The sequence below is a fragment of the Mandrillus leucophaeus genome, unplaced genomic scaffold, assembly GCF_000951045.1.
Source record: "Mandrillus leucophaeus isolate KB7577 unplaced genomic scaffold, Mleu.le_1.0 Scaffold964, whole genome shotgun sequence".
NCBI classification, from domain to species: domain Eukaryota; kingdom Metazoa; phylum Chordata; class Mammalia; order Primates; family Cercopithecidae; genus Mandrillus; species Mandrillus leucophaeus.
This window is the reverse complement of record NW_012110519.1, coordinates 1139355-1152142: the sequence shown is the minus strand read 5'-3', so window position 1 is coordinate 1152142 and position 12788 is coordinate 1139355. Positions and strand designations below refer to the sequence as shown.

The 12788-nt window shown below is 37.1% G+C and overlaps 1 protein-coding gene across 1 annotated transcript in view; it reads left to right on the top strand.

Annotated features, from left to right (window-relative positions):
• TAB3 (TGF-beta activated kinase 1/MAP3K7 binding protein 3) overlaps positions 1-12147 on the top strand; it is a 61686-nt gene extending 49539 nt beyond the window's left edge. Inside the window, exons 10-11 of the mRNA XM_011970695.1 lie at positions 5703-5804; positions 7990-12147. Of these exons, the coding sequence (XP_011826085.1) occupies positions 5703-5804; positions 7990-8138 (251 nt within the window). The 3' untranslated portion in view covers positions 8139-12147. The remainder of the gene's footprint in view (positions 1-5702; positions 5805-7989) is intronic.
• The last annotated feature ends 641 nt before the right edge of the window (positions 12148-12788 follow it).

Genomic DNA, 12788 nt, shown 5'->3' with positions numbered 1-12788 from the left:
TCTACTATCAAAATTTTCCCCACAAAGAAAACTCCAGATCCAGATAGATTCACTGGTGGGTAAATCCTACCAAATATTTAAGAAAGTAAAAATACCAATCTTACACAAAATGCTTTGAGAAAATACAGGAGGGAATGCGTCCCATATTTCTTTTTTGTTTTTTCATTTTCTTTTCATATTACTGAGAGGAAGTTGCAGAGATTTTCCGTATACCTCCTGCCCCCACAAATTCAAAGCCTGCCCCATTATCAGCATCCTACACCAGAGTGGTGCGTTTGTTACCATTGATGAACTTATATTGACACCTCATAATCACTCAGAGTCCATAGTTTACATTAGGGTTCGCTGTTGGTGTTGTACCCCATCTTTTTTTATGGCTCTAGCAGAACTCTGATTCTAAAACCTGGTAAAGACATTATGTATCTGCCCCTCACAAAAAGAAAACAAAATTTCAGATCAATATCCCTCATGAACATAGAAACAAAAAATCCATAATTCTGTTTTCTATCTCATTGACTTATAGTCACAATATATTAAAAAAAATAATACATCATGATCAAGTTGAGTTTAGCTTAGGAATGTAATCTTGGTATAAAAGCATTAAAAAACCAACCAGTGTAATTTACCATATTAAACAAAGGGAGAAAAAGCATGTGATCGTTTCACCAGATACAGGAAAAACATTTGACAAAATTCAACAGCCATTCCTGACAGACAAAAACTTTTAACAAATTAAGAATAGAAAAGAACTCTTTTAGTCTCATAAAGGGCATCTTTCAAAAACCTTTAGCTACCATTATTACTTAAATAATGCAATCCTGAACTTACTAACATTGGGAACAAGGCAAGGATGTCTATTCTCATCACCTTTATTCAGCGTTGTACCTGGAGTTCCAAGCCCATGCAGTAAGAGAAATAAATAAATAAATAAATAAATAAATATTGGAAAAGAAGAAATAAAACTATATATACTACAGATGACATAATTATTTTTAAAATCCTAAGGATACTGAAAAACAACTATTAGAACTAATAAGTGAATTTAACAAGGCCTCAGGATGCAAAGTCTATATATAAACATATTTTTACAATATCAGTAAACAGAAAATAAAATTTAAAAGAGAATTTCATTGACAATGCCATCAAAAACCATGTAACAGGAATAAATTTATCCAGAGATGTATACATTGAAAACTATAAAACATTGTCAAAGGATATTTAAGAAGACCTAAGTAAATGGAGTGATATACCATGTTCATAACTGACTGAATCAATATTTTTGAGATACCTGTTCTTACAAGGTTATGTATAGATACAGTGTAATACCAATTATAACCCCATTAGGTGGTAGTGCATTTTTAATTAACAAACTGATTATAAAATTCATATGGAAATACAGAAAGTTCTAGAACATCCAAAACAATCTTGAAAAAGAGCAGCCAGAAGTCTTAGACTGGCTCAGTGCAATGGCTCACACCTGTAAACCTAGCATTTTGGGAGACCAAGGCAGGAGGATCACTTGAGCTCAGGAGTCCGAGACTAGCCTGGGCAACATAATGAGACCTCATCTACAAAAAGATTTAAAAATTAGCCAGACATGGTATAATTAAAAGTGTATTAAAAGTGTATTAGTGTAGAGCTAATTTAAAAATAGCTCACTGCAGCCTCACTTATAGTCCCAGCTATTCTGGTGGCTGAGACAGTAGGATTGCTTGAGCCCAGGAGGTTGAGGCTGCAGTGAGCCGTGATTGCAGCACCATACTCCAGCCTGGGTGACAGAGCAAGACGCTGTCTCAAAAAAAAAAAAAAAGTCTTAGACTAACCAACTTCAGGACTTACTATAAAGCTACAATAACCACAGAGTGATATTGGTATAGGAATAAAGACATAGATCACTGGAACAGAATAGGGAGCCCAGGTTTACACCCCCCAGTCACACTGTCATTTGATATTTGACAAGAGCACCAAAGCAACCAATAGAGAAAGGAACATTTTTTCAACAGGCAGAGCTGGGAAGAACTGGATATCCATGTGGAAGAAACACACAGTCTGATCTCTACCTCACATCATACACACAAATTTGAGATAGATCATACACCTAAGTATAAAAGTTAAACTATAAAGCTTCCAAAACAGAATATCTTTGCAATATAGGTATAAAAGTTTTTAGACAGGTCGCAGGAAGCAATAAGAAAAACAATTGATAGATTAGTCTTCATTAAAGTTTTACACTTCTGCTCATCAAGTGACACTATTAAGAAAATGAAAAGGCAAACCACAGACTGGGAGAAAGTATTTGTAAAATATGTATCTGATGAAGGATGGTATCCAGATTATATAAATAATTTCTACAACACAGTAATAAAAAGACAACTCAATAAAAAAAGGTGTAAAACACTTGAACAGACACTTGACAAAGGAATAGATATGAAAGACCATGAAAAAAGAAATATGAAGAAATTTTCCTGGGGTAATGAAATGGATCTGCTGCCAGGATCCTGTATAGTCAGATTGTGGTTTTCTGGCAATGGTGATGTTCGTGTTAATATGTCATTCTGAGGCCAGCATTGTGGCTCATGCTTGTAATCCCAGCACTTTGGGAGGCCCAGCAGGGAGGGAGGATCACTTGAGGTCAGGAGTTTGAGACCAGCCTGTCTAACAGGGTGAAACCCCGTGTCTACTAAAGATACCAAAATTAGCTGGGCATGGTGGCGTGCACCTGTAATCCCAGCTACTTGGGAGGCTGCGGCAGAAGAATCACTTGAACCTGGGAGGTGGAGGTTGCAGTGAGCCGACATCGCACCACTGCACTCCAACCTGGGTGACAGAGCGAGATGCTGTCTCCAAAAAAAAAAAAAAAGTCATTTTGCCTTCTGTCTTTGGGACCAACACCATGTATTCGAGGTGGGAGGTTCCTGTTTGGTATCCTCCTTAGCTGGGAATTGAACAAGGCTTGCATTAATATTCCATGATGTGGTCCCATTAATATCAAGCTTCATCTAGCTCTCTACAGGCACCTTTACACTAAAAAGACTTTGTTTGTTTGTTTTTGTTTTGAGACAGGGTCCCGCTCTGTCGCCCAGGCTGGAGTGCAGTGGTATGATCATAGCTCATTGCAGCCTCGACCTCCCAGGCTCAAGCCATCCTCCTGCCTCAGCCACCCGAGTAGCTGGGACTACAGACGCACACCACCACACCTGGCTAATTTTTGTATTTTTTGTGGAGACAGGGTTTCGCCATGTTGCCCAGGCTGGTCTCAAACTCCTGGGCTGAAGCGATCCTACTGCCTCGGCCTCCCAAAGTGCTGCGATTACAGGCATAAGTCACTGTTCCTGGTCTGAAAGACTCTCTTCTGTGGCTCATTTGACTCAAATACAATTTGCTAAAACTGATAGTCCCTTAGAGTTAGTTATAATGGGATTTCGGTTACAATTTCTTAAATATGTATTGAATGCTCAGTGCGTATCTCGATTATGTATTATGTAGATAGATGCTTGATGTTACAAAGGGAAAACATGACTCCTACCCCAAGCAGTTTATACTCTACATATATACCCTTTTAATAAAAAGGAGACTAGGAAGCCATCTCAAACGGTCCTCTTCGCTATAAATGAATTTCTATTTTAGAAATTTAGTAGTTGTAATTCTATAATAATATATATTATTGGTGAAAGTATAAATGGTTCTGTTATATGCCAAATTGTCTTTAACCCGTTTTTTTATCTTTTTCTGTTAAAACTTAGAAACAGTAGAACTTGATTAAATTCTATAATTTTTTGGTGAGGCTTTTATCAGATTTATAAAAGCTATTTAGTTTTCTCCATAAAATCAAGTTTGTTTTCCATTAAGCACTTGCAGATTCTCATTTTGTATTTGAAACTAAATCGGCCTTTTCTAAAAGTACATATAGTTTAGCACAGATTGGCTTGCAATACCACTCAAATAAAAAAAAAAAAAAAGATAAACCAGTAAAACACAAATTACTGGTAGAATAGGTTTATTGGTTTGAATAAATGTCTTGGAGTTATTACAGATATATAGCAGAAATCCAAGTGGAATATAGTTGATCTGAATAGTAAGTGTGATAATTAGAGAAAGAATATGAGGGAGACAGAAGGAAAGAGAGAGAGAGAGACAGAGGAACAAGCCTTTTTGGATTGAACTTTGTAGTTAAGCAATACAGTGTGTACGTGCTCTTCAGCGGGCTTAGAAAGTCTCCCAACCCTTATTAGTAACTCATAACAGTGGCAGATTGGACTTTGTAGTTAAACAATACAGTGGGTATGTGTGCTCTTCAGTGGGCTTAGAAAGTTCCCCCAATCCTCATCAGTAAGCAAGCAAGCACACTGACCTTGGTGTCCCACAATCTGAGCACTGGTCCTGGTCATCTTGGCCACCTGACCTTGTTCAAACTCAATCTGAGCACCACAGAGGGACAATCCCGCCAAGTACTCCCAAGGTTGTAAGAGCTAGTGAGATAAGGTATGTGACTCTGTAGAAGTACTTTGCAAATCTAAGAAACAGAACTTTACCTTATTCTTTGGAGCCTAAGGAGACATTAACTCTGCTTTTGTTTACTTGGACAATGGAGTGTTTAAGTACCTGAGCACCATGCTTTGGATTCTGGAGCAGTGATTTCCAAAGATGAGTTGTACTGTCAGCTCAGAATTGATTAGAAAATGCAAGATCTTTCTTTGGTTCCTAAGGGCAAATAATATAAAGGCTGCCATTTTTCATTTTTAATACAAAGGGTTGCTTACTAATAAACTATAAATTTATAGAAACAATATTCTAGCAAGATACTAGGATGCCTACAGTTCTTGTCTGTGTTGCAAAGTGTCTGCTGGGCTTCTGCACACATAGGTAACTGGAATTCAGGAAATGATTTGGGAGCACGTGGTTGTCAGTATATAATATCGAGTTGGTTCTGATTTTTCAAGTACTGCTATATTTAAAAAATCCACCAGACACAGTTGCCTGTAATACCAACACTTTGGGAGGCTGAGGTGGGAGGATCACTTGAGGCCAGGAGTTTGAGACCAGCCTGGGCAACATAGTGAGACCCTGTCTCTACAAAAAATAAAATTAAAAAAATTAGCTGGGCGTGGTAGTGGCATGCACCTGTAGTCTTGGCTACTTGGGAGGCTGAGGCACTTCAGCCCAGGAGATCAAAGCTGCAGTGAGCCATGATTGTGCCACTGTACTCCAGCCTGGACAGCAGAACAAGACCCTGTCTCAAAAAAAAAAAAAAAAATCCTGTCATTTTCATCACATTTCATCATTCTAATAGCCTTACTGTATGGATAGTACCCATAATTTTTAAATAATTATTGCTTAATCAGATACTTGCTAAAGTATATTTTCCCAAATTTTGCTTTCACATTGACATATATTTGCTATCACTGAGTTTGTACCCTTAATCCATTAAAAAGTAGAAAACAGTGAAATAGGGCATTTGTTCTAAGTAATGGGACAAGATGTAATTGGAGAAGATGGAAAAAGTCGTAAGAACCACTGCTCTGTATAAGTTGTAAAAACAGTATTAAATATGGTACTTGCCCTTGCTAAAAAGGTAACATGAAGTAATAGGAAGGGTAAATGCACTCAGCTGCGTGGGTTGCATGAAAGATCTTGTGAGCCTGTTCACTCTTGGAGTTGAAAGACTGGATCACTTCTTTCTGGCGTTGTTTCTTCTTACGCAGACTCCTCAGACCCCTGCACAATTGAGAGAAAAGCCCGAAGAATTAGCGTGACCTCCAAAGTACAGGCAGACATCCATGACACCCATGCAGCAGCTGCAGATGGTTTGTACTTGTGTGTCCAGAGTTTGTGCAGAATGTCCAAAGACACATGTTAATCTGTGTAGAATTATAAGTAAAACCATACCTTTATTTTCTGCTTTAAAAAATTACCAAGTTTCTAAGGCTGTGCTGTCCAATAGAAATATAATGTAAGCCACATATATAATTTAAAATTTTCTAGTAGCAAAGATGAAATTTTAACATTTTATATAATTCAGTATATACAAACTATTATTTCAATATGAAATCAATATAAAATTATCAGGGAGATGTTTTACATCCTTTTTATACTAAATCTTTGAAATCTGGTGTATATTTTACACTTATAGCAACACTGAGTTTTTAGAGCATGTCTATTAAAAACCAACAACAGTAAGATACAAATTTTTTTTAAGTGTTAGGTTTTTGGGCATATTGTTCTTTTAAAAGGTAAAGACAAAAGAGGTCCTTTTCTGAAAATGGCATAGTAGGCCAGGTGTGGTGGCTCACGCCTGTAATCCCAGCACTTTGGGAGGCCGAGAAGGGTGGATCACGAGGTCAGGAGATCAAGACCATCAAGACAGTGAAACCCCGTCTCTAATAAAAATACAAAAATTTAGCCGAGCGTGGTGGCGGGCGCCTGTAGTCCCAGCTACCTGGGAGACTGAGGCAGGAGACTGGCGTGAACCCGGGAGGCGGAGCTTGCAGTGAGCCGAGATAGCGCCACTGCACTCCAGCCTGGGCGACAGAGCGAGACTCTGTCTCAAAAAAACAAAAAAAACAAGAAAATGGCATAGTAAACATTTTTTCTCCAACCGAAGGCTTTATTCCTCCATATGAGACAAAAAAGAAAACTATTAAATATACATGTTTTAGAGTCATGAGCCAAACAAAAGACACAAGGTGGGTGATATTGGCAGTTAAAAAGCAATAGTTGAAGCAAGAGAAACAAGCCCATCTCCTATTTATAGTCATAGAAAGCGACTGAAGAACCCAGTAATTTTCTGTTACATCGTAAGGCTAAGATCACCTTCCTGTTTGAGGCTGAGCATTATCATACCTTGGGGTAAGGTTCAGGGTCTAAAATTCAGTTCTCTTTACCTCTTGGGGAATGTTATGACATTTGTCATATAAGGCAAATTGATAAACTAGAAGTCAGCTTGTTAATTTCCAGTGGAAGATATGCCTAGCCCAAAATAGTAACTGACAAAGCTTCCCTAGATCTGTTTCTTTTGTTACCTATTTAAAAAGGTGTTGCTTACCTTAGATCTTAATCTCATTTCCAGTTCATAGTGACCATTTCCAGTTACCCCAGATTCCAGGGTGAATTCCATCTGGAGATCTTTAGTCTCCTATTCATTGACCTCAGTCTCAATAGGGACCTAAAAGACAGAAATTACAGGTTAACTCTAGATGCAAAGAGCTTTTTTGAGCACAAAGCCAGAGGGACTAAGGACCTAAGAGGAATGTAAATTTGGATTTCTTTATCAAATCCTGGGGACCAACATAAGGTTGCCAGGTATGGGCATTTTTAAAAACTGATATATGAAGGATTTTTAATGCCAAAAATGTAGGAAAGAATATGAGAATAAAAGTCTTTTATACTGAATGAATTTAGCTTTATGAAAAATGAACTGTAGAATCTTTCTCTTTTCACTGTTCTGGGGAAAACTTTGGTATGAACTGCCACTGCTATTTATGAACCATTAATATAAAATACATGCATATTGTAGAACTTAAGTTGTCATGGAAGAAGGCACACATTTAGTCAGATGTTTAATATAGTATGGATAGTATTATACTATAGAGAGGAAAAGTCAAGGTGGCCTGAACGTCAGGGAAAACTTACAGAGGCGACAGAATTTAACATGCTATAAAACATTTCTCTCTCTTTTTTTCATTTGGCTGAAATAAAGCATAACTCTCCACTATTTACAGGTAATGACCTAGGAAGGCAGTCTATTCTGGACATATATCCATCTTCTTATAGCCAAAAAAAAAAAAAAAAGTAATTAGAACAAAGTAAAAGATCAACTTTCTGTTCAACTATGCATTTCCAGTAGATATGTTTACTAATTGGCTTACATATTAAAGTAGGCAATTAACTCCCTTGATTTTTGTGGTATTTTTCTTTTCAGTTTGGGATTATACTTGGAAAAAGGTTAATCTATTTACCTTCCCCCCCCCCCTTAATCCTAACCTCCCTCAGAGCATCGAACTGGCTCCACACAAAGTCCTCGGACACAACCTCGAGATGAAGACTACGAAGGGGCTCCATGGAATTGTGATAGCTGCACCTTTCTTAACCACCCAGCACTAAATCGCTGTGAGCAATGCGAGATGCCACGGTACACTTGAATTCAGAAGAGTCTGCGCCAGGTTGAAAGTGAAACTTTGAGCACCACCAGAAGAAAAGGAAACCTCGCGACTCTATTCATCCACCCAGCCTTTTCATTTTCGATTGCACAGCGGGGAGGAGGAAAGGCTTTGTGGTCGTTGTGCTCACGAAAGGAAAAATGGGGAGGTCTTTTTTTCTCCTTTCTTAACTCACTACAGAGTGAGAGATAGGAAGGGATACTTGAAACTGGGAAAGGATTCACTCTGTGAAAGAATGTACACACAGAAGTCAAGAGCTCTTCTGTGGTGGAATCCCAATTGTTAAAGTTACTGCTGAGTGGCCCTTATTTTTCAAACTAGAACTTTGAATCATAGTATAAAATGTTACAGTTTATGCAAACTGTGAATTCCCAGAGCAGACTTACCTGGTCGCTGCTCTCTGGAAAACCAAGGCTCCCCGTGCTTCTTCCGGTTGCTTCCTACTAAAGAGGACAACAGGAAAAAGCACCTAGAATATTTTTTTGGGGGGGCGGGGGGGCAAATTAATTAAGGGTATTTGTAATTGCTGCTTTTTTCAGGGGTTATTTCCAACACACATACATGCACACAAACAAAATGTTTTAAAATGTGATTTGTAGCAGTCAGGAACTAGGCATATCATGCCTTTGTTTAAAAGTACAATCAGAGGTGGTAAGATGCCTTTGGCTTGTACAGTGATTCATCAAGCTCTATCAACACTGGTAACTAAGACCTACTTATGCCACATAAGAGATGCATTTTTTAAGTTACTGCATGTTTTTATTAAGGCCACCGGTTTTCAAAATAACAAGTCCTTACAAAGTATGATTTTATAAATGATATTCTCGTAACACTGCGCTTTGCCAGTAGCACAGAGAATGTATGCCAAATGCAAGTCCATTCCAAAATCCATTTGGAAATCTTGAACTCAGCTGTGGTTCTTACACTTTGGCAGTCCATAGGGCCTTTTTTTTTTTCCTCCTTCCAATTTTGTGATAAATTCATGATGTTTACAGCACAGATAAAACTTTGTGCCATAATCCTAATTTAGCTGAAAAGAAATCAATATTAACTGTTGGATAAAAACTTACTTGCACATGTTAATAAACCAATGTGAGGGGAATTACAGTTGGCCAATGACAAAGTTGCACACTGCATTATTTGGGAAACGAGAGGGATTGTCAAAAATTATTAAGAGAAAGGTGAATATAGAGGACTTTGAAACAGAACTTTTAAAATTCAACATAACTGTATCTAGAGGTCAATTGAGTTTCTACAGGCAGTTCAGGTCATTTTAAAGCACTCCTTATTTATGAAATAGAACTTCAGGGTGTGGATAAGTAAAGAGATATAAAATCATGTGACTCACTAAGGCGCATCACTGGAAACTTAATAGCACGTTTCATTAAGGTCTCTGCCATTGCTGGAGTTCCTTCTTAGCTCAGAATTGGAGTTTTGGAATCTTCCCCTCATTTTGGTGAGTATAAACAGCAATAAAGTTAGTAGGTTCTCCCATCCTAAAAGATTTTACCTGAGGATATCATCTTAGGAATATCCATAGACTCTCCCATCAGGTATCTCCCCGAACCCCCATACACAGACACACACCCCCCTTCTAATTTAGCAGTAATCTCTGGCAGACCTGGAAAAGCAAGCTGCTCTTAATAGCATAATGAAACCAAAGGCGTAATAACTCATCATAGTTTTCCATCAGAATCATCATTTCACACTCTGCCTACAGCTTTGAAAACATTTTTTCATATGTGAAAAATTCCCCCAAAATATATCCACTTGTCTCCCAAAGGAAGCGTGGTAATTACACTGATAAAACATCTCTCATACAACAACTGTGGCAAAACTGTGAAAATAACGGTGAGAAAGCAGATGGGCTCAAAAGCATGGTCCCCAAAACAATGTTCTTTAAAGGTTTTTGTAACACTGGTCTCTGTCTCCAATAACAGTCTAGCCGTCCTACTGTTCTGTAATATGCCTTTGCCTTTGTATGGTTTCATATCTCTTTAGTGATGGTCAACCCCACTTGTTTTTAAGTTACAATTTAGGGGAAAATATATATATATACTGCTTGGTGTCCTAGCTAAAAGGTTTACCAGTATTCATAGTGATATGCTGAAGTGGAGGCAATTAACTTGGCAGTTGTCAGTTGAGAATGAAAGTAGCATGTCTGAAAACAGTCTGATGCTTTATAAAACCACGTAGATGACTTTAAAACTATTGCATGAAAATACATCAAGGTTAATTAGCTGTTATACAGTAGATGCATGGTTTCAATTCTTTGGTGATATATCTAGTCAATCATTGTTTTCACCTGCCAGGAAAAGAGAGCAGTCTATTGGATAGGTGTAAAGGGTGGGGTATGCAGTATCAGATTGATTTTAAGGAAGTTTTGTACATGTTAATTTTTAATTGTGCATAAGTTTCATATGCCAACATAGGCTGTATTCAGTTTTAAAACAGGCAAAATGACTTGACACTGATAAATCTGATATATTTAACTGTGTCCCGTATGTATACTGCTTTTTGCCTATGACCAGTTTGAACAAGAATTCACCGAACTTTCAAGGTGCCTTTTCAAAAGGATCTTGTAATCAGTTGGTATGTACAGACAATTGGCATGAAAGTGGTAGGATATGAATAGGATGATGCCTGGCTGCTGAGGTGCCTGTGCTCTCTGGATCAGCTGGTGCACTTCTTGTTTCCTGTAAGAGGTTTGCTTCTTTAAAATGACTAGTTTGATGTATCTGGTAACATATAGACCTGACTATACATTTTACATTATTTCACTATTTTGTAAACTGGGATTTTAGAAAGCACGTTTGCCATTTTGTTAAAGTACATTGCCCCTTAAATTTTGGAGTAGTTTTTAAAAGTTTAAAATGGTAATAGAGGAGCCAGAAACTTTCTAAGCATTGTAAAATGTTTTGAATTGATATTGACTTTGTTTGGAAGAGAGTAGAGGCAGGGGGTTTTAAAGAAACAAAGAAATGCATTGTAAAAATGTAGTTTTAGAGCAGATTAATAATGATGGTGGGGAAAGTGTTGCTAATTTGTTTATTTCCCTGGAAGAAATGGGAAGTGTGATAAGCAGTTTAATTTTTAAGGAGCTGGTCTCAATTTTAGTACTTTTTAATTATGCAAATAAATCAATGTTTCCTTAAATTTTGTCATTGCTTTGTCACAGTTGTCTAGGGTTCATATCCAACCTTCTGTGGCAATTCAATTTTATATAGTCTTTTAAGAGGTAATTGTAATGTATTTCTGACAGTATAAACAAAAAGAATATAAGGCATAGACGAATTGTCCTTTAAAAATATCAATGATGTATCCTGGAATGTGAAGATGTCTCTTTAGAGTTAAAAATCGAATTATTTTAATACTGTACCATTGTTAGACCTTGAATGAGTCCATGTTACCGTGTGTGTCTGTATATCTGTAGAGAAAGAAAAATGACAACTGAAATGTTACTTTTTAAAATCGGAATAAATTGGGCACTGCCTGTGTTGCGCCACTACTGTATCTTTTCGAAAGAATTAACAGTATTTGCCTATTGTAAAAGTTAATTCTGATGACGCTTTCACATTCACCAGACTTCTTTTCCTGTATTATTTGCATCCCCAAATATTTAATACAAGTAGATTCTGCATGGCTTGGGCATTCAGAGATTAATAGAATGATGACTCAATTTTAATTCTAAAGCCATGAAAAGTTACTTTAAGACTGAACAATTCTGAATTATTTATGATACCAAATGTCCATGTTTCTTTCCCTACTGTAAAAGAATTGATCAGTTTCTTCATTAAAGCAGCAAAAACTTATTAAATCTTGTAAATACCATGTCTCTTTTAGATTTCTGTGTATGCTGTGAATGAAATCATTTTGAGATGAAATTGTACAAAGGCATTTTAAAAGGCTCTGCATGCATCGTACCTCCAAACAGTACATATTCGGAAAGTCAAAGATTCCTGCAAAATAAATAAACTAAAAGCAAACACTACATTCTGCATCTTTTCTGTGTAGTTAGAAATTTACAGTATCAAATTAGTTCTAGTGTCAGCACTCATATGTCTGGACTGAAATATGCTGTCTCACAAACCTAATCATCACATTTGTCTTCCTTTATTAGAACATGTAATGTTAGATTTGGGGTATTAAGTGCACATTACTCCAATTGGAAAAATTGGTAAAATTATACATAAGCAGGTTTTATATAAAAGTTGGAATATGTTAGGAACTTCTTTTCATTCCACTTTAGAATGTTATTTACAAAAGAATACGTAGTTTTCTTTTTTAAAAAATCTTTGTCATTTCAGAGGCAAATAACGTTCTGATAATTTGTTAGGGTCTGTAGTAAACCTTTACAACTTTTACACAGAAATTACCACAAATGAATTATAGTAGGTAACACTTTCAGTGATTAAGCACATTTAAATTCAAAATCATTTCCAGGCTGGGCACAATGGCTTATGCTTGTAATCCCAACACTTTGGGAGGTCGAGGTGGGAGGAAGGCTTAAACCCAGAGTTCAAGACCAGTCTGGGCAACATAGTGAAACTCTTGTCCATTCAAAAAATATGCAAATTAGCTGGTCATGGTGGCATAGGCCTGTAGTCCCAGCTACTCGGGAGGCTGAGGTGG